Source organism: Cricetulus griseus, chromosome 9 (assembly GCF_003668045.3).
Source record: "Cricetulus griseus strain 17A/GY chromosome 9, alternate assembly CriGri-PICRH-1.0, whole genome shotgun sequence".
Classification (NCBI taxonomy): domain Eukaryota; kingdom Metazoa; phylum Chordata; class Mammalia; order Rodentia; family Cricetidae; genus Cricetulus; species Cricetulus griseus.
Window position 1 is genome coordinate 7,215,373 of NC_048602.1, and position 21,553 is coordinate 7,236,925.

The 21,553-nt window shown below is 51.0% G+C and overlaps 1 protein-coding gene across 1 annotated transcript; it reads left to right on the forward strand.

Moving 5' to 3' along the window:
* Positions 1-4,353: 4,353 nt before the first annotated feature.
* Positions 4,354-20,464, forward strand: Acp7 (acid phosphatase 7, tartrate resistant (putative)). Its single transcript, XM_027430628.2, has 12 exons — positions 4,354-4,474; positions 14,342-14,542; positions 14,983-15,165; positions 15,985-16,108; positions 16,325-16,387; positions 16,501-16,615; positions 16,691-16,798; positions 16,875-16,932; positions 17,007-17,074; positions 17,161-17,232; positions 18,423-18,560; positions 20,399-20,464. Exons 1-12 carry the CDS (start codon positions 4,354-4,356, stop codon positions 20,462-20,464), a joined length of 1,317 nt encoding a protein of 438 aa, XP_027286429.1.
* The last annotated feature ends 1,089 nt before the right edge of the window (positions 20,465-21,553 follow it).

Sequence of the window (21,553 nt, forward strand, 5' to 3'; positions counted from 1 at the left end):
TTTTCTACTTGTGTCTTATGCGCTCGGAGAAGCAAAATGAAACCATTGTGTACAAGGAGGCACTCGGGTGGTAACGTCAAGGTCAGGTCCAAGTCAGTACAGTGGCTTCCTTTGTGGGGATGCAGTTAGTGGTGCCAGGGAGGGCACGTGGAGGAGGAAGCTGATAAGATCACCTTGTCATGTTGTCCGTTCCCCCCCACCACCACGTGGGTAATGAGCGCACAGGGCCGACCCACAGTCATTAAGTGAAGCCCTCTGTTTCACCTGCTCTTCTGTTTGTGTGAACTATTTCATCAGGATTTTAAAACGATCCAGGAAAGGAGCTCATTACAGCTTATCTTCCAAACTGTGCCGACTACATATCTTAGGTTTCATGGTAATTGGAAGGGACCTTATGTAGGGCATGTGCTCTGTGCCAGGAGTGATTCCAAGTGGTTTCTATCTGTGATCTAATCTGATCCAATGCAACAATCCCAGGTACTCACTATTGCCATCCCCTTTAACAGATGGGGAAACCGAGGCACAGTGAGGCCAAATGACTTGCTTAAGGTTGATGGACTTGCTAGATTTCCACACAGGTCAGCTGGTCCCACAGTTGATGCTCTAGGCTCAACCCCAAGATTACAGGCTGCGTAGGGACTGTGAGTACTCAACGACCACACAGGCTCTCACAGACATGGTCTCTTCTTCTCCCTCCCTCCCTCCCTCCCTCCCTCCTCCTCCCTCCCTCCCTCCCTCCCTCCCTCCTCCCTCTCTCCCTCCCTCTCTCCCTCCCTCTCTCCCTCCTTCCCTCCTTCCCTCCTTCCCTCCCTCCCTTTCTGCCTTCCTCTCTTGCTTCCTCCCTCCCTTCCTTCCTCCTTTTTCTGAGACAGGTTCTCACGTAGCCTAGAGTGACCTGGAACTCAGTATGTAGCCGTATTTGGCCTTGACCTATTAATAGCAACAGTCCTCCTGCCTCAGCCGTCCAAATGCTGGGATTTTATCCCAAGACTCATCTCCACATATGTGACTTCTCTTTAATGTTTTTAATCACAGTTTTTTTTTTATTTTATTTGTGTATTTGGTGGGGCAGGGGTGTGACTGTGGGTGCATAAGTGTAAGTGCATGCCCATGGAGGTCAGGGCAGTAAGTCCTCTCTCCCTTCATGTGGGGCCTGGGGGTGGAACTCAGGTCCTCAGCTTGGCAACAGGCACATCAGCCTGCTGAGCAGGCCCAAGTGGAACCTTGAAGGATGGATGCAGGACTTGGAATTCAGTACATCCTTCTATCCACCTCACCCTGCCCCTCCCCCCTCCCCCCCCAGGAGGGCAGCAGACCATGAGGTCATTGCCTGACCTGGGCCTGGTCCAAGGAGAACTCCTAGGATGCTTCAAACTCCCAATATAGAGCCCAGTCAGTAACCCAAAACACTTGAAACTTCTAGAGAAGGAAGAAGCCTTTCCCCCCAGGACCCTGGGATGTAGTCTGCCTATGGCTGAGATGCCAGAACCTTCCTCATAAAGCTTCCATACAGACGATAAAACGAAAAGCAAAGTCAAAGAAAACAAAGCTTCTAGACTACCTATTCTTTTGGATCTGACACCAGACTTGCCATTTAATGAACCAATAAGTCAGCATAGCCTGGCATAGTGGTGCTTTAAACCCTGCACACAGGAGACAGAGCAGAAGGATTGCAGACCAGCCTGGGCTACGTAATAAATTCCAGGGCAGTCTGGACCACATTTCAACACCCCCAACTTAAAAAAAATAAACAAACATAGATATATACAAATAAACAGCTGTAATAAAGAATTTAAAACAAGCAAACAAAAAATCCAGGCATCATGTCACCTGTCTGTCATGGAGGCAGTTGACAGGCTAAGTCAGAAGGATCAGGAGTTTGGGGCTATCCTCAGCTACTTAGTGAGTCCCAGGCCAGTCTGGGCTACAGAAAAATCATGTTTTCAAATAAGCAAACACAAGAGCACATTGTTACTGTACCGCACACTTGCTTTAAAAATATCTGGCTATGTGCAACTTGGTGGCTTGGTTTTCTTTTGTAAATCTGTGTGTTTATCTTGTACATGTAAGAACATGATCCGTGTGGGCCTCGGTAGCTTGCCTTTTGCATAAAGGCAGTGAAGAGGCTTCCATTCTGGAAGGCCACCAGGAAAAATAACAGAAGGCAAGGGTTTTAGTTGTGGCTGCCGCTGTAGTGGTGGCTTAAAAGTTGATGAAAAGAGCTGTTCTGTGCTATTTTGTTTTAAGATAGGGTCTGGTTATATAGCCTCAAACTCCTGGCGTCCTGTTTTAGGAGGTACGCCATTACACCCAAGTGGTTTACTTTTATTTACTTAATTTTTGAGACCGGCTCTCAAAAATGCAGCCCTGGAACTCACTGCAGACCAGGCTAACTGGCTTTGAACTTACAAGGGCCTTCTGCCTCCCCAGTGCTGGGTTAGGCCCAAGTGATTCATCTATTTATTTACTATTGCATTTTAAGCTGTGATGAAGATTCTGGAAGAGTTGGGGAGTTCAAAAGTGCTAAAGACTGGAGACCCCACCCCTGAGTCCCTCTCCAAACCCTCCACCAACAAAGGCCCAGACACTTAATTTACAAATCTAAACCGCAGAGTCATCGCATCGGCCACAGCAAGTGGGTGAAAGTCAGAAAACCCGAACACACCCCTCCCTCCCCCAAGAACGTGTCTGCGGTGGGTCTGGGGAGCCCTAAGCATCCTTTCCAGGAAGTTCCCTGAGCCTCCAGACAGCTTATAAAGGTTTACCCACCAAATGCCCACTGTTCCCACCTAGACTCCCGGGGCGGGTTCTGAACTTGGACTTGGTTTTCCGCAGCACACCGGGGTACGTGCCTACGATCCCCTCCTTTTTACAGGTGAGAAAACAGAGACTGCAGCGAGGTTGAGCAACTGCGCCTAGGGCACCGGGCTCACAAACGTCATTGTCACCAGGGCCTATGGAGTTTGTGTTTTCTAGAATGCCCAGCGGGGGTCTGGGGGAAGTCCCGGGTTTGGGGAGCTGGAAGGAGTTGAGAGGAGGATGCTGCGGGCGCCACAGAGGTAGCCGAGGAGAACCCCAGGGTCGCCGCATCCCGTGGGGCCCGAGGGCAGGCGTCTGTCACCCCGGGGGCTGCTCAGCTGGGGCGGTGGGACGCCTGGGGACAGCTCAGCCTTACCTGTCCCGGCGCTCACCTGCAGTCTGGCTCGGAGGTGGCAGTGTCCCATGCTCTTCTGGGTCCCCCTTTCTGCGCCCCACCCTGAGGGGGGCGGGAGGGTGGGCGTGGGGCGCCAGAGACCGGCCGGACCTGTGGGACCCGGGGCTCGGGCTGTCTGGGGAGCCCGTCACCTGAGGCAGCCGGCTCTTCCGGGGCTGGGACACCTGTGGGCGGCGGGAGCTTGTGTCCTTGCAAGCTCATAAATACTGCAGCGCATCGGTGGCCGAGGGGACCGTGAGGGCAGCTGGCGCGCCCCTGAGGGTGAGCAGGGGTCCCTTCCCGGATTGCGCCCCCACGCCCCAGCTCCGGGCCTTGGGTGGACGGTGCCTCCAGCCCCGATGCACCCGCCCAGGTCCCCAGGGCAGGTGAACCTGAGAACCTCAGCCTGCCAGAGAGCTGGGGTTCGGGCACACGCAGGTTCGGGGCTGGGGAGGCAGCTGGGGCGAGGATGCAGCCCGCTAGGAGTGGGGCTTGGAGGGATGCTGGAGACCAGGCTGCTCCAGGCAGGTGGGGCTAGTGACCAACCTGGGAGTAGAGTGGGAGCCACCGGGTCCTGAAGAATAAAGTGGAAATCTGAGGATGGATGCTAAGGACCTGGGGATTAGATGGCTAAGGAAGGCTGGGGTGTTAGGGATGGAGTTGTTAAAGGTGACTGGCCCCCAGGCTCCCAGAAGCTGGGACTGCTAAGATGAGCCGGGTGGAACCTTGAGGATGGCTTTTCAAAACATCCGGCCCCCAGCCATCCATCCCCCTCCCAGAAGCAGGGGCCTGGGCAGGAAGGGTTCAAAACCCAACTGCATCTCATCCTAGCCGAGCCATTGAGTCACCTGGTTGCTCAGTTTCCTATATGTGACAGGGTTGGTGATGACTGTGGCCACCACCTCACAGGAATGCTGCGAGGCCTCCCGGCATTAATCTATGCAAAGCGCTGAGCTGCGAGGCTCGGAGACCTCATTAATTATTCTCTCTCTGCCAGCATCTGCTTCACCACTCCCCTCAGAGACGTTTCAGTCATTCAGGCTCCCTGCCCCACGGACACCCTGACGGCCTGGCCTGGCACCTCTCCATCCTTCATCGTCGGTGGCACCCACCAACGGAATCTGATCGTTTGACTCTGCCCCCCCACCAGCCCCCCTACCATGAGCCCCCTTTTTGGGTGCTGGCTCTACTGCTGTCTGCTCCTCTTTGTCTCCCCGGGAGTCCAGGGAAACCCAGACTATCCTCGGGCTACCCCAGAGCAAGTCCATCTGTCCTACCCAGGTAAGCGCTCCTGACCCCTCACAGCACTTTGCCTCTCCTTCGTCAGCCCTGGGGGTCTCTGTGGGCCAAGGGCTCGGGAATCTCTGTCGAAGCCCAGGCTGCTGACTTGCTCTTCTCAGCCTCGGTGATGTGCCTCTGTGAAATGGGATTCCAGCAGGCTGTGTCCCATGGTGTGGGGGAAGGACGGCGGTGAGGTGCGCTCTCTCTCTCTCTCTCTCTCATCACCTCACTGTCTTACCCCGGGGCCTGGCATGTTGTCACACTGAGTTCAGAAATCAACTGTGGAAGAAACCAGTAAATGAATGAAGAGGGAACTGGGTCTCCCTGGGCCACCTCTTTCTCCACCCCGCTTCTTCTCTTCTTTCTGGCAGGGGAAGGGTCCCTCACACTCCTCCAGGTTTTGGAAATAGGCTCATGTAGCCCAGGCTGGCCTCAAACTTGCTTTGTAGTCCCTAAAATTCCTGCCTCTACCTCTCAAGTGTTTGTTTTATTCTTTTGAGACAGTTTCTCAGACTTGTAGCGCAGGCTAGCCTGAAAGTCTCCCTGTGGCTTTTGTTTTAGGATTTTTGGGTGCTGGGATTGCAGAGCTGAGCCACGATTCCTTGCTTTTTTTTTTTTTTCTTTTTCTTCTTTCCTCTCCCTCCCCACCCTTTTTTTGAGACTTGGTCTTGAGATAGAACCCAGGGCCTCATGCATGCTGAGCAAGCACTCTAGCAAACTGAGTTACCCCCAGGACGTTTTAAAAAAACTTCTAGTTTATTAAGACAGTGTCTCAATCTGCAGCCCAGGCTAGCCTTGAATTCTCAGTCCTCCTGCCTCAGCCTTCCAAACATTGGGATTTCAGGCATGGACCACTGCTCCAGGCTGGAGGAGATCTTTTATCCAGAGGTGATGGGAGCTGGTCAGGTGACTCTAATCTCAACACTGAGGAGATGAGTCAGGAGTTCAAGACCAGCTTGAGTTAAAGAACAAATCTGAAGCCAGCCAGGGCTTTATGAGATTGTACAAGCTCTCACCTCTATTCACAGCACATGAGAGGTAAAAGCAGGTGGATGAGTTCCAGGCTAGCCTGAGCAATGTGAGACCCTGTCTCAAAACGGAAAAAGAAAAAGAGATGATGGGGTACATGGAACAAGGGCTTGGAGACCCCGGCCCCTCTGTGTGCAGACTGCCTGGGTTCACATCCTGGCTTTGTCTCTTAGCTGCTGTGGCACACTTGGGCACTGACGGCCAGTGGAGTGACAGGAGGTGACCTTGTGATGGGAGTTATGGGTTGCCAATTGCTTTCTGTGGAGTCACATGACTGAGCTCTGAGTGGAGCAGAGACTCTCACCAGATTCTGTATTAGAACGAGTTAGACCACCAGAAGTGACCGCCAGCCTTAGGGACCACCAGAAATGACTGCCAGCCTTAGGGAACTGATTCATGTGAGTGGTTTCCTTTAGGGGTGTGTTGCTTTGTTTTGCTTTCTAAAATAATCAAGAGAGTGCATTTCAGGACATTTTCTTTAGGATTTTTTTTTTTTACTGCATGTGTTTATTTACTTTGTGTGTGTGAATGTGCATATGTGTGTGTGTGTGTCCCTGCCCTGTGTGTGTGTGTGCAAATGTGTGTGTATGTGTGTGACTGTGTGTATGTGTGCAAATGTGTGTGTATGTGTGTGACTGTGTATGTGTGTGGTTGTGTCCCTCCGTGTGTGTGTGTGTGTGTGTGTGTGTGTGTGTGTGTGTGTGTACATCAGAGGAAACCCCTCAAGAACAGGTTTTCTCTCTTCCACCATGGGAGTCCCAGGATTGAACTCAGAGTAAGCTCCTCTACTCTACCCACTGAGCCACCTGGCCAGCGCCAGGATATGTTCATAGTTGATATCACGGTGCCCTCCCCCTTTCTTCTCTCTCCCATCCCTCCTCCCTCTCTCTCGCTGGTCCTCTTCCTCCTCAAATGATGTCCCTTCTGCTTTCGTACGGGCATATACACGTGTGCATGTGATTGGTCAAATTTGGAGTCTTCGTATGAGAGAGAACATGGCTGTTTTCCCTTTTCATCTCCATCACCCTCTCCCCCTCCTCTCTTTTAGACTGCTTCCTCTCCCTCATAGTCTCTCTTCTATTTCTGTGGACTAAGATCTCTCTCTCTCTCTCTCTCTCTCTCTCTCTCTCTCTCTCTCTCGCTCTCTCTCACACACACTCACACACAAAACTCTCAATTTTGTATATGAGGGAAGTTGTGATCTCTCTCTCTCTATACACACACACACACACACACACACACACACACACACACACATATAGTTTCACCATATAGCTCAGGCTTGCTTTGAAATTGCAATCCCCTGCTTTAGTATCCCAAGAGCTGCACTCACAGGCATGCGCAACCATACCTGTGCGGTGTGTGTGTGTGTATGTGTGTGTGTGTGTGTGTGTGTGTGTGTGTGTGTGTGTGTGTGTGTTATGTATATAAACTCACACCTCCATACTTATCATATTAAAAATGAAAATCCAGGCCAAGATAGCAGTAGACTCTTTTCATTCCAGCACTCAGTAGGCAGAGGGACACAGACCTCTGAGTTTGAGGCCATAGGCAGTTTCAAGCCAGTTAGGGCTACGTAGTGAGACACTACCTAAAAAAATTAAAAGCAAAAGAAAACAAGAGAAAAGAAAGGAAGAGAAAACCCAGCTAGGTGTGGTGTTGCACTCCTGTAAGCCATACTTAGGAGGAGGAGGCAGGAGGATCAGGAGCTCCTGGTCGTCTTTTGCTACTCGGTGAGCTGAAGACTAGGCTAGGCTGGGCAACATGGGATCCTGTCCAGCCTGGCTTGAAGCTGAGTGGAGGAGCCACTGTCTGGCATTCAGGACTGTCTGTCTGGGTTCATCCCCAACACTGCTGAAAACAAAACTCCAAAAAGAAGAAAATAGTAACAATCACCCCCTGTGAAAACCTCATTTTTAGTGAATGAAAACTGTATTTACCAAAGAAGATAGTGAAGAATGCTAGTGTTTTACACGTGGTTTAAAGAAACCATTACGTTTTACTTATTTATCTCTTAGTATATGATGGTCAGAAGACAACCCTTGAGAGTTCCACTGTGTGGATCTTGGAGATCCATTTCCGATCATCGGGCTTGGTGGTAGGCCCTTTAATCCACTGAACCATCTCACCAGCCCATATTTTTAAATAATCTGATTTTCAAACTTTTTTTTTTTGTTTTTTGTTTTTTTTGTTTTTCGAGACAGGGTTTCTCTGTGTAGCTTTGGAGCTTATCCTGACACTCCCTCTGGAGATCAGGCTGGCCTCCAACTCCACCTGCCTCTGCCTCCTAAGTGCTGGGATTAAAGGCATGAGCCACCAACTCCCGGCTTGATTTTCAAACATTTTTTATTGCCAAGCGTGTGCATGTGTGGAGGTTAGTGAAGAGAATTTAACTGACTTCCATGGTTTCAAATCTCTCTTTGTAAACTTTCTGCATTGATGGCTGTGTGTATGCAGAGGACCTGTGGCTTGGTTGGGTTGTCAGCTTGGTGGTGGGTGCGTTTACCCACTGGGCTATCTCGGAAGTCCTTACATCTTTTTACTTGAGCTATTTGAACAGTCCTTAAATCCATTCATCATCCGGCTGAGTAGATACGGGGGTTCTCCTGGATTACTTCCTGTTCAGTCTCTCTGGATGCACCACTCTGGTGCCTGTGAGGGAGGAAGTACAATCTCACACAGGGAGGCATAAGTAGAGGACAAGAACTTTTTCTTTGGAACTACCCCAAATGTACCATATGATTGCTTCTTGTTGGTCAAAAATTTAAAGTTCTGCTGGGCAGGGATGGCGCACACCTTTAACCCCAGCACTCAGGAGGCAGAGGCAGGCAAATCTGCGAGTTCAAGGCCAGCCTGGTCTACAGACTGAGTTCCAGGACAGCCAGAGCTACACAGAGAAACCCCGTCTCAAACACAAAAACAAAAACAAAAACAAATTTAAAGCTTTTAAGTTTGAAGTAATTTGAGACTTCTGGAGGAATTCCTAAGGTGGTAAAGCAGCCTAGGCCTGGTTGCACATGTCTGCAATTGCAGTACTCTGAAAGGAGAGGCAGGAGAATGGTGAACTCAAGATCAGCCTGGACCTTGTCTCAAAAATAATAACAGTATTTAATCTCAGCACTTGGGAAACAGAGTGAGTTCCAGGATAGTGAGAGTCTGTCTCTCAAACAAAATAATAATAATAATAATAATAATAATAATAATAATAATAATAACAATAATACAATAAATGGACCTGCTGAGGTGGAGTCTGGATGTAGGCCATATAACCTGAAATAATGTTAATATTAGCAGAGTCCACTATCCTTACTTGAAGCTTTTAATTTATTTTTTTCTCTTCTTTTTCAGGTTAGTTTTTTTCCCCCCAAATTGGGCATACTATATTCTGGATTCCTTATTTATTTATTTATTTATTTAGTTGTTGCTACTATTGTTGTTGTTTTGAGACAGGATCTCACTATGAAGCCCTAGCTAGTCTGCAAGTCACTCTGTAGACCAGGCTGACCTCGAACTCACAGAGATCTGTCTGCCTCTGTCCCCCAGGTTTTTTGATGAAATGTGCACCATCATGCCTGTCTGGATTTCTTATTTTTAAAATAATTTTTTACTTTTATGAGTATGGGTGTTTTGGCTGCATGTATGTCTGTGAGCCATAGGTGTACCTGGTACGTGTGGAGGCCAGAAGAGGCGGTCTGATCCCTCTAAAAATGAAATTACATGTGGTTGTGAGCCAGAATGTGGGTGGTAGGAATTGAACCCAGGACCTCAGGAAGAGCAGCCAATTCTCTTAATTTCTGAGCCATCTCTCCAGGCCTCTGATATCTTTTTATTGTTGTTGGTTTGGGGACCGTGTCTCCCGCAGTTCAGGCTGACCTTGAATTCTCTATGTAGCCAAGAAAGATGACATCTTAAGTCATAGTGGTAGGATTATTATAAACTGAGATTTGAGGGGGTTGATCAGATGGCTTTGAGGTTAAGAGCACTGGCTGCTCCTTCAGAAGACCTGGGTTCAGTTCTCGACACCCATGTGGCAGTTTGTAAACATCTGTAACTCCAGTTCTGGGGCATCCAATGCCTTCTTCTGACCTCCGTGGGTAGCAAGTCTGCATGTGGAACACAGATATACATGCAGGTAAACACTGATACACACAAGATAAATCTAAAAAGAAAAACTTTAGTTGAAAATTGACAGCTAAGATAAGACTGCATTGGTAGAACACTTGGCTCGGCTTGCACAGAGCCCAGGGCTCACTCCCCAGGCCAACAAAGAAATAAAAAAAAAAAAAAAAAAAAAAAAAAAGGAAATGTCTGGTCATGTGCCCCTGCAATCCCAGGCATTTGGGAGGCTGAGGTGGGAGGTATTCTGAACTCGGGAGCATGAACTCCATCCGGCGGTCTGGACTGCAATGGAATCCCTGTGAAAACAGGCCACCCATAGCTACTTACTGAGTAAGACCCTAACCCTAGCAAAATAAAGCAGAATCAAACTTAACGAAGACGGGAGTGGACACTGCCACAGTTCTGGTTAAACTCCAGACCTCGATCAGAAGTCCCCAAGGTCACCACTAATTTTTAGTTGCAGGACCTCATCTTGGGCTTAGGGAAGGTGTAGCCTTTGTCTCCTTCTGCGTTTCCTCTGGATCTCTAGTCCAGGATGGCCTCAAACGGGAAATCCTCCTGCCTCAGTTTCCCGAGTGCTGGAATCGCAGGGGTGTGCACCCCGCAGCCAGCACTTAATTCTGTATCTTTCGTGACCTTTGTATTTCCTGAGTATTGGTCAGTTGTTTTGTAAAACATCCCTGTTTTAGGTTTCTTTGCTGTTGTTTCAAGGTTAGTGCTAAGGTCGCACTTGGGGAGAGAAGATTGCAGCTGTGACTCTGTGTCCCTCTGTGCACGTGGCACTGGAGGATCTGAGGTGCTGACGTGCTTATTGCTGCTGCTATGCTGCCCCTGACTCCCTGGCTGCTTCAGCAGATGCCTGCTGGGTCTATACACTGTAAAGCCTTTATTCTTTCCTTGGTAGCTAATGAATAGCTTGGGGAGAGATTGCTCAAGACGATGCAAGTCCTGTTGCTCCACAAATTTTCACCCACTAGCTTGTTTTAGCATCCGTCGGTGGCTCCTAACTGCAGTAATTCTTAGTGTTGTGCTTGTCTAATGGGGACTTTTTAATTTTCTTATTCCCTCTTTTCATATATATGTATGTAAAAGATGCTCTTTTGTATGAGTACAGATGAATCTCAGTCTCCCACATGCTAGGCAAGGGCTGTACTGTGCTGTTGAGCCACGCCCCCAGCCCCTCATTGGGGGATTCTAGGCAGGGGCTCTACCACTGGGCCACACCCTCCAGCCCCTCACTGGGGGATTCTAGGCAGGGGCTCTACCACTGAGTCACACCTCCAGCCCCTCACTGGGGGATTCTAGGTAGGGGCTCTACCACTGAGCCACGCCCCCAGCCCCTCACTGGGGGATTCTAGGCAGGGGCTCTACCACTGAGTCACACCTCCAGCCCCTCACTGGGAGATTCTAGGCAGGCAGGAGCTCTACCACTGAGTCACACCTCCAGCCCCTCACTGGGGGATTCTAGGCAGGCAGGGGCTCTACCACTGAGTCACACCTCCAGCCCCTCACTGGGGGATTCTAGGCAGGCAGGGGCTCTACCACTGAGTGATGACCCCCGGTGTTCCTTCCTGTCTAACTGAAATTTCAGTGTCAGGAAGAGCTGTCACTCTACCCTGCCTATTTGCTTCCCTCATTCAGTTTCTCTCCTTCCATGCCAGACTTTCCCATAGTTTCTCATTCTCTGGGTGAAAATCCAGTACCATCACTGCTTATTGCTAGTCACCGTGTCCCAGATTTGGTCTCTAGGATTTTGCGTTGGCTTGGGAGTGGTGGCGTGCTGAAATGTAACTCAGCGGTAGAACACTTGGCTAGTCTGTCTCAAGCTCCGAGTTCCTACTGTATCTGAAAAGAAAACTCCTTCTTCCCACATCAGTTTGAGAGGCACAACTGACCAGGTCACTGACACGGTGTGTTTCATTGTTAGCCTCGACGGTCTGTTAGGATGCTGCTATACGTGCGGTTTTCTCCCCTACTTCCTTCGGTGCGTTGATGTCATTCATGTTGCAATATAGCCACGTGCTCGGGATGCTCTCCTTTGGCGTCTGGCTGGTTTTAATGTTCTCTTAAGTGTGTGTGTGTGTGTGTGTGTGTGTGTGTGTGTGTGTGTGTGTGTGTACCATTTGTGTGCAGTGTTCTTGGAGGCCAGAAGAGGGTGCTGGATCCCCTGAAACGGGACTCACTAATAGTTGCGAGCCACTGTGTGGGTGCTAGAGCAGTCAGTGCTCTTAACCACTGAGCCATCTCTCCAGCCTCAGGTTCTATTAATTTTAGGTGTGTAGGAGTGTGTGTGTGTGTGCGTGTGTGTGTGCAGAGAAAGAGAAAGAGAGAGGGGGGGAGAGAACTACTAGAGGCCATCATTCAATAACCTGACCTATGATATAAAAAGCCACTGTATACAGATTTGCTCTAGAGCCAGGCATGGTGACTCACTCCTATTATCCCAGCTGAGGCAGGAAGATTACTGCAAATTCAAGGCCATTCTGGGCTACATATCAAGTTCTAAGCTAACCTGGGATACAATGAGATCCTGTAGACAGGGCGAACATCACGGCTTCCTCCCGCCCTACAGGTGGCCTTTGTCATCCCCTCACGCCCCACTTTATGACTTAGCTGGCCTCCAGATACCTGCCTGGAGCTCTCAGATGACATCATGAGTGTGCAATGCTGGCTGCAGCCTGGCATACAGTGAGGACATTGACTCAGCCTGTAAACCTCATTGTTGCTGAGTTCTTTGCCTAAGGTTGTCTGTCCTATTCACTGCAGATGGTTGCTAGGGCATTCTCAGGATGCCAAACCTGAGGTCACCTACAAACAAAGGCACAAGGCCATAGTGTTGGCACAGAACCTCCAGCACACTGTAAGTCATCGCTCTGTGACTCAGCGCTTAACACCAGTGTACTGGAAAGTGGCTATTGTATTGCGATGTTCCTTTGTTTGTTTTGTCTTCATTTTAATTGGTTTATATAATAATCACACATCAGAAGCTTCATAATGGCATTTTCTCTTTTCTATTTATTTATTTATTTGAGGTTTTTGAGATAGGGTTTCTCTGGGTAGCCCTGGCTGCCCGGGAATTGTCTCTGTAGACCAGGCTGCCCTTGAACTAAGAGATCCACCTGCCTCTGCCTCCCCAGTGCTGAGACTACAGGCGTGCACCATCGTCACCTAGCCCATTCTTGTACATGAATATAATGTATACATTTTGTATACAGTGTATTTAGGTCACATTCACCTACCCCTGACCCTCTCTTGCTCCATCCCCCACCTCCACTGGTTCCTTTCCTCTTCCAATTAGTCCTTCTCCTACTTTTATGTCTTGTGTGTGTGTGTGTGCGGGTGCCTGCAAGTGCATGTGTGTGTGCACGTTGTGTGCGTGTGTGCGCGTGTGCGTGCGCGCGCGTGTCTGACCCTGTGTTTCCTTGGGGTTGCATGGGTGATTGAACGGTGATTTCCTGGAGCACCCGCTGCACAACAGCAGAATATAGATCCTTAGGGAAGGGCTGGGCTTCCATGCTCCTCCCTCCTTCATGTTTGATTTAAAAAAATAAAAAACAGCAAAAAACAGAGCCTTGCGGGCTGGAGAGGTGGTTCAGTGGTTAAGAGCACTGCTTGTCCTTCCAGAGGTCCTGAGTTCAATTCCCAGCAACCACATGGTGGCTCACAACCATCTGTAATGAGATCTGGTGCCCTCTTCTGGCCTGCAGAGATGCATGCAGACAGAACACTGTATACATAATAAATAAAATCTAAAAAAACAAACAACAACAACAACAACAACAAAAACAGAGCCTTGCTACAAAGCCTAGGTTAGCCCAGAATTTGTTTTGTAGTCCAGGCTGGAGAAGAAGTTCCTGTTCTCCTGCCTCAGTCTCCGGATGCTGGTTGTGTGATTCTGGCATGGGACCCAGAGCTGTGCACTCTGGGCAGGCACTCTACACACCGAGCCCCACCCCTAGCCCCTATCTCGAACGTTTATTTTTACGATTTTATTTTATGTGACGGGTGCTTTGGCTGCAAGCGTCTGTGAGCCATAGACATGTCAGGTGACCTCAGAGACCAGAAGAGGGCATCAGATCCCCGGGAACTGGAGGTTACAGATGCTTGTGAGCTGCCTTGTCAGTGCTGGGAACCGAACCCAGGTCCTCTGGAAGAACAGGCGGTGCTTTTAACCACTGACTCATCACTCCACACTCCCCAAATTTTCTTATAAATTCATTTATTATTTTGTTCGTGTGGGAGGGAGGCATACCTATGACACAGCACACATGTGGAGGTCAAAGGGTTTTTTTCTTTTTTTTCTTTTTTAGACAATGTCTCACCATGTAGCCCTGGGTGGCCTCTAGTTGACTCTGTAGACCAGGCTGGCATCAAACCACAGAAATCTGCCTTCCTGTCTTAGGATTAAAAACCACCTGGCTCAGAGGACAACTTTTGGAAGCCTTTTTGACAACCGTTTTCTCTCCAGATATTTTTCAACCCACAGTTGGCTAAATTCCAAGACCTGTAAACCCAGGATGCAACTGGCCAATTGTATTTGTAGGCATCCATGCTTCCTTCCAACCTTGGAGGATAGATAGCCCTATCCCGTTTCAGGTATGGGGAAACTGAGGCTCCGGGAGGCGAAGCCACTCCCAGCTTGGAAGTAGCAGAGGGCGCGGCTCCCACCTCCTGCTTGAGAGCCTTTCCCAGTCCCTGCTCTGATCCCTCTCTCCGCAGGTGAGCCGGGCTCCATGACCGTGACCTGGACCACGTGGGCTCCAGCTCGGTCCGAGGTGCAGTTTGGCATGCAACTGTCTGGGCCGCTCCCATTCCGTGCCCACGGCGCTGCCACCACCTTCGTGGATGGTGGAGTTCTGCGGCGCAAGCTATACATGCACCGAGTGACACTGAGGAAGCTGAGGCCCGGGGCCCAGTACGGTGAGAGGGTTAGCGGTGGGCAGAGGGAGGTATGTTTCAGAAGCTATGGAGAACTGCGGCTGAGGCCGGGCTGGCGGCTCATCCGCCACACACGTGTGACCCTGGGATATGAGACCAGGTGACACCACACGGGTCTGTGATCCCAGAACTTGGGAGGAGGCAGGAAGATTCGAAATTCCAGGTCATCCGGGGCTACACAGACAGTTGGAGACTAGTGTGGGTAGTCCAGGCCAGTCTCCGTCATTAATAATAATAGCAACAATTGTCTCCATCATTAGGAATAACTAGGAGTAACTAGTTAGTAACTAGTACATCATTAGGAGTAACGATGAGGTCCCTATGTTTTCCTCCCTCTCCAGCGGCAGGAGGGTGGAGCCCTGGGGAGAGGTCCTGGTCCCTGCCTCCCCAGCTGACAGAGGTCTGTGTTTCTCTTCCCTCAGTTTACCGTTGTGGCAGCTCTCAGGGCTGGAGCCGGCGGTTTCGCTTCACAGCCCTGAAGACTGGGGTCCACTGGAGCCCCCGCCTGGCTGTGTTTGGGGACATGGGAGCCGACAACGCGAAGGCCCTGCCCAGGCTGCGGAGGGACACCCAGCAGGGCATGTTTGATGCAGTGCTCCATGTGGGTGGGTGCGCACGGAGGCTGGTGGACTGGGTGTTTTTTAGTCCAGTGCTGGCATGGGCTGGGTGGGGCTGGGGTGGGAGCTGAAGCTGACCCCAGAAACACTGAGGTTAAGACCCTAGCTCTGGTCCCTGCGGAGTTCCGGCTCCGCACTGATTTCCTATTTTTAAATCATTATTGTGAGAAGTAGGCTCACTCAAGAGACACAGAAATGTTACAATAAATTAAGACGAGTGGGCATGGGAGCACATGTCTATAATCTCAGCAGTTTAGAGGCTGAGGCAGGAGGGTTGCCCAGAATTCAAAGCCAGCCTGAACAGCTTTGTGAGGCCTTGTTTAATAAAACCAAGGGTTTTGGGTGTGGCTCAGTGGTAGAGCCCCTGCCTAGAATCCCCCAGTGAGGGGCTGGGGGTGTGGCTCAGTGGTAGAGCCCCTGCCTAGAATCCCCCAGTGAGGGGCTGGGGGCGTGTCTCAGTGGTAGAGCCCCTGCCTAGAATCCCCCCAGTGAGGGGCTGGGGGTGTGTCTCAGTGGTAGAGCCCCTGCCTAGAATCCCCCCGTGTGGAGCTCGGAATGTGGAGCTCTTACCTAGTGTCCAGAAGACCCTGGGATCAATCTCTAGCAATAATAAAAACAATATTTTGTTGGTAAAATCAGCGTCAAACCAACCCCAGCTGCGTTACGGGCACAAACAAGCCCCAGAGATGGGCGGCTCTATCAGCTCATATATGAGAAGGCATGAGGTAGGGATCAGGACCCACTAGGTCTTGATCCTAGAAAGCAGCCCCTGAGCCTCACTCTCTCCCATTCCCTACTGCCCTCCAGGAGACTTTGCCTACAACATGGACCAGGACAATGCTCGTGTTGGGGACAGATTCATGCGGCTCATTGAACCCGTCGCCGCCAGCCTGCCATACATGACATGCCCTGGGAACCACGAGCAACGCTAGTGAGCATGGAGGGCTGCAGAGGCGGGCAAAAGCCAGATTAGTGAACACGGTTGAGTCCTTGTTAGTCTCACTCAAGTCCCTCATGCTGCAGGTGCTAGAAAAAGAAGGGATAAAGAAAGGGTGGGCTCGGAGCCGCATTCTGGTCTGAGCTGAGAGACAGAGGCTGCTGAACCCAGGTCCTTACCCCTTGTTATTTATAATTCTTTTTTCCCCAGCAATTTCTCTAACTACAAGGCTCGCTTTAGCATGCCGGGGGACAATGAAGGCTTGTGGTACAGGTAAGGTGGAGGGTGCCGGGGCGGGGGTGGGGGTGGAGCAGTCAGACTGACTTTCCTGAAGGATGGATGATGCAGACTTCATATCTCTGACCCTTGTCTTTTGACCCCGGTAGCTGGGACCTGGGTCCTGCCCATATCATCTCGTTCTCCACTGAGGTGTATTTCTTTCTCCACTATGGCCGCCATCTGGTCGAGAGACAGTTCCGTTGGCTGGAGAATGACCTCCAGGTAGGCCCGGGTGCAAGCCCCCTTCTGGCCTCTCAGGCCCTGTTGCTGTCCCTCACTCTGAGCTCTTTTCTCTAGAAAGCCAATAAGAACCGAGCAGCCCGACCCTGGATCATCACGATGGGTCACCGGCCCATGTACTGTTCCAACGCAGATCTGGATGACTGCACGAGGCATGAAAGCCGGGTGAGGTCCCTTCCCTGGGTGGCAGTGAGACGCCTTGGGAGAATGGGTCTCCTCACCTCCCTGTTCATCCCAACAGGTCCGCAAAGGCCTCAAAGGCAAGCTGTTTGGGCTAGAGGACCTTTTCCATAAATACGGTGAGTGACCCTGGGGAGTCCCCGGCCCTGGCTCTCTCCACCCAAAAGCCTGATCATCAATCATTCTGCCTTAGGTGTGGATCTGGAGTTCTGGGCTCACGAACACTCCTACGAACGGCTATGGCCGATTTACAACTACCAGGTGAGGCCCAAGGAGGACTCAGGACCAAACGGCTGATGAGGGCCTGACCAGCTGTGACCCATCGTCCACTTTGTCCTTTCCTCTAGGTCTTTAATGGAAGCCTGGAAAAGCCCTATACGAATCCCCGAGGCCCAGTTCACATCATCACAGGATCTGCGGTGAGCAGGCGGGGAAGGGACTAGTTTAGACTGGTTTAGATGTGCTGATGGCGACTGCATTCAGAACTGGGAGGCTGGGTGCTGCAAGTGGTATGTTTATCCCACAGACAGGGACACAGGCTAATGTAGGGAACATACAGGGTAGGTCACAGATAGGCCAAGCACGGTCTTGAAAGGCCTGTGTGGAGATGTGTGCTTGTAACTCCAGCATTCTGGAGGCTGGGAGCCAGAGGACTGCCCTGAGTTCAAGGCCATACAGTGAATTCCAGACCAGCTTGGGCTACAGTAGATCTTATTTCAAAAGACAAAACAGGACCAGAGTGAGTAATGGTACTCTTTGCCAACCCTGATGACTTGAGTTCAATTCCCAGGGCCCACGTGGAAAGAGAATCTCTCTCTCTCTCTCTCTCTCTCTCTCTCTCTCTCTCTCTCTCTCTCTCTCTCACACACACACACACACACACCACACTTGATGAATAAATACCCTCCTGCCTGTACCTCTGAGGTGCTGGGTTTACAGGCCCATGCCACCACGCCACCATGCCGGGTTTTGTGTTGTGCTGGGGATCAAATTTAGAGCTTCCTGCATGCAAGGCAAGCATTCTTTCAACCCTGAGCTACAACCTCAGCCCAGTTAATTTATTTTCATTTGCTGCTGTTTATTTTTGTGTAGGGGTGCAGAGCTCGGTTCTCTCCTACCATGTGTGTTCTGGGAACCAAACTCAGGTTGCTAAGTTTTGGTAGCAATGTCTTTATCTGCCAAGTCATCTTCCCAGCTCCCAGCTTAGTTTTAGTTTATTGTTTGTTTGTTTTGTTTTTCAAGACAGAGTTTCTCTGTGTAGCCCTGGCTGTCCTGGAACTCTCTCTAGAGACCAGCCTGGCTTCGAACTCAGAGATCCATGTCATGTGCCTCTGCCTCCTCAGTGCTGGGACTAAAGGCCTACATGCACTGTCCTGTCCCCGTTTATTTTTGACACAGGATCTCCATAATCCAGGCTGCTCTGGACCTGATTGTGTAGACCAGGCTAGCCTTGAACTTTGTGATCCTCCTTCTCAACCTCCCAAGTGCTGGGACTGAACATTTGTGGCCAAGTGGTAACTGACACGCTCTTGGAGGCCACAGAATCGGGGCCTGACGTGTTCCCTGCTGCGCCTGTGTCCTGTGCTGTCTGACTGTCTGTCCTCCACAGGGCTGTGAAGAGTTGCTGACTCCCTTTGTTGTAAAGCCCAGACCCTGGAGCGCCATGCGCGTGAAAGAGTATGGCTACACTCGGATGCACATCCTCAACGGCACCCACATTCACCTCCAGCAGGTGTCTGACGACCAGGTCTGTCGGGCATGGGTTATAAACTGCAGTCTGGCCCAGGGTGTGCAGGAGCTGAGTGGTTAAAACCTTGGGTTCGAAGGTAAATCAAGCTGGTCATGGTAGCACAAATCTTTAACACAGGACTTGAGAGGCAGAGGCAGGACCATCTCTGAGTTCAAGCCCAGCATGGTCTACAAAGCAAGTTCTGGGACAGCCAGGGCTACACGGTGTAACACTGTCTTGAAAACAAACAACAACAAAAAAGTAAATCAATATACTGGGTGTGGTAAGGCATGCCTATAATCCCATCACTTGAGAGACTGAGGCAGAAGAAATTAGGGTCATGGCTCAGTGGTAGAGCCCCTGCCTAGAATCCCCCAGTGAGGGGCTGGGGGTGTGGCTCAGTGGTAGAGCCCCTGCCTAGAATCCCCCAGTGAGGGGCTGGGGGTGTGGCTCAGTGGTAGAGCCCCTGCCTAGAATCCCCCAGTGAGGGGCTGGGGGCGTGGCTCAGTGGTAGAGCCCCTGCCTAGAATCCCCCAGTGAGGGGCTGGGGGCGTGGCTCAGTGGTAGAGCCCCTGCCTAGAATCCCCCAGTGAGGGGCTGGGGGTGTGACTCAGTGGTAGAGCCCCTGCCTAGAATCCCCCAGTGAGGGCCTGGGGGTGTGGCTCAGTGGTAGAGCCCCTGCTTAACATGTGTGAGGCCCTAGGTTCAATCCGCAGTCTGAAAAGAACGAGAAAACAAACAAAATAAAGTAAAAATATAAAGAGTTGGGAAGTTTAGGCAGTAGGACATAGATTTCAAGGCCAGTTGGGCTACATAGGGTGATCATGAGCCCTAAAGAGGAAAATAATGTAGTCTGAAATCGGAAGCCTGGGTTCAAATCCTGCCCCTTGCTTCCTACCAACCTGAACAACTTCTCTGACCTCTGTGGTCTTCAGTTTTCACGTCGGTGAAATGGGTTGACCACAGATTCTGGTTCACAGTGTGCTGTGGCCATATAATAACACCCGTGAAATGCTGAGAACACAACCTTGCAGTGGGAAGTTAGATAAGGGAAAGCAATCTTCCCCGAGTCACATAGGTTCCAGACAGCAGAGCTATAATCTGACCCAGAGGCCATTTTCAGCACACACAACAACTGGTGCAGGTACTGTGTGCAGGCTCTGCTACCCTTGTCTCTGTTGTCATAGTGACCCAGTAGCCACCCCAGAGTTGTCTCTATTCCCAATAGCATGGCTGCTGAGCAAAAGGAACCGTGTGGCACTAGACACACTGGCATATAGGCAGGTTCTTGGTGGCGTAATCCAGATGAGCTAGGTCTGTGGCTCAGTTCACAGAGCCATCGCTTAGCAAACATGACGGCCCACGTTTGATCCTCGGCACCACACAAATGGTGGCTCATGCCTGGAAGTCCAGAGCCTAAGAGTGCGCATGGCATGTCCAGAGTCATTCTTGGTTATATACCAAATTCAAGGCCAGCCATGTTACAAGAAACCGTATCTCAAAACAACTAAAACCAACCAACCAACAAAACAAACAAAAAAAACCAGTCCCTAGAGATAATACATTACTACTGCCTCAGGTGGAAGGTTAAAACAGTGTGTTCCTACACAGCCCAGGCTGACCTGGCACAGGTCCTCCTGCTCTGCCTCCTAAGAGCTGGCATAACCAGTGTGTACCACACCATACTCTGGCTTCATCTGGACTTCTCAAATGAGGGAAACTGGGGCTCAGAGAGATGTAGGAACTCGTTCAAGGTCATCTAGCCTTGGAGAGGGCAGTGGGATTTGAACCTAGGCCAGCTGGCCCCACAGGCCAGGCTTCCCTTCCTCATGGCTTCCTGTTTCTGAAATTCACAGGATGGGAAGATTGTAGACGACTTCTGGATTGTTAGACCTTTGCTTGGTCGGATGACGTACCACTAAGACCCAGGCTTCCCTCGTGAAGACACTTTGCTGCTGTGACCAGGCAGTGCCCTGGCCTGGTTGGGGAGTCAGGGCGGGACCCCCACTCCCCTGCCATCCAGAAGCCTGAGGGTGCAGCCCTGAGAGAGGCCACACAGCTCTTACCTCCTGGAGAGGTGGAAGCCCAGACGCTTGGCGAGGGAGGGCAGGTGTGTGGGTACCAGCAGGGCTGCCTTGCCACATAGCCCCACCCTCCTGCATCATTCCGACAGGGCAGGGGACCCACGGGCCTCAGGATCAAGAGGCTTACAGTCATGGCTCCCTGGACTCAAACTTCCACTTGCCCTCGCCTGAAGGGTGTCCCGTGCTGGGATCAGCAAGGTGGGCTCAGCCCTCGTGAAGGAGTTGCCCACCAGGGTTATTCCAGAACTGTCTTCCCACCCTGACTTGAACGGACTGCCTAACGTCCCCTTGGGCCTCAGTTTCCCAGCCAGTGCATCTTCTCCAGGCAGAGAGGATAGGGTAACATTGTTGCCTCCCCCAAAGCACAGCTGACAAGACTTAGTGGCTCACAGATGTGCTACATTCCCCCCTCGATGTCCCTCTCTTTTTCTTCTTTTTCCTTTTACGTACGCCGCCATGGTTTATTGAGCATCTATCGTAAGCCCGGAATAGAACAAGACAGATGTCTCCCGTCACAGCACGGACACGGAAGCAAGGACTTGAATAACAAACAGTTTACAGGGGATAAGTGCTGGGGGCGGGCTGCGGGGGGGGGTGGGGGAGAGCAGTGTCAGTTTGCAGGGAGACGGGTGACATTTGGACTAGAATTGATGCTGGGGACACAGGTAAGGCAGAGGTGCAGCCTATGCAAAGGCCCCGGGGCAGGAGGCTGCTGTGGCTGTCACCCAACAATGAGGGAGAGAAGGGAAGAAGACAGAGCCGTGACAGATGACATGGAGCCTTGTGGGGCACAGCGAGGGCTTTGGATGGAGGCGTGGGATGGCCCGGGCTGGCCCCGGCAGATTCCTGCCCCGTGGGTCACCTCATAGCTATTCTTCCATTGTGCTGAGCAGTTCATTTTTCAGCCTCTTGAGGTCTTAGCCTCGG

What these genes read in the sequence shown, in the direction of transcription:
- Acp7 (XM_027430628.2), top strand. Translation starts at nt 4,354, where the DNA reads ATGAGCCCCCTTTTTGGGTGCTGGCTCTACTGCTGTCTGCTCCTCTTT. An exon ending in GAGGCCCGGGGCCCAGTACG is followed by an intron (nt 14,543 to 14,982) that starts GTGAGAGGGTTA and finishes CTCTTCCCTCAG; the next exon opens with TTTACCGTTGTGGCAGCTCT. An exon ending in AGCAGGTGTCTGACGACCAG is followed by an intron (nt 18,561 to 20,398) that starts GTCTGTCGGGCA and finishes TGAAATTCACAG; the next exon opens with GATGGGAAGATTGTAGACGA.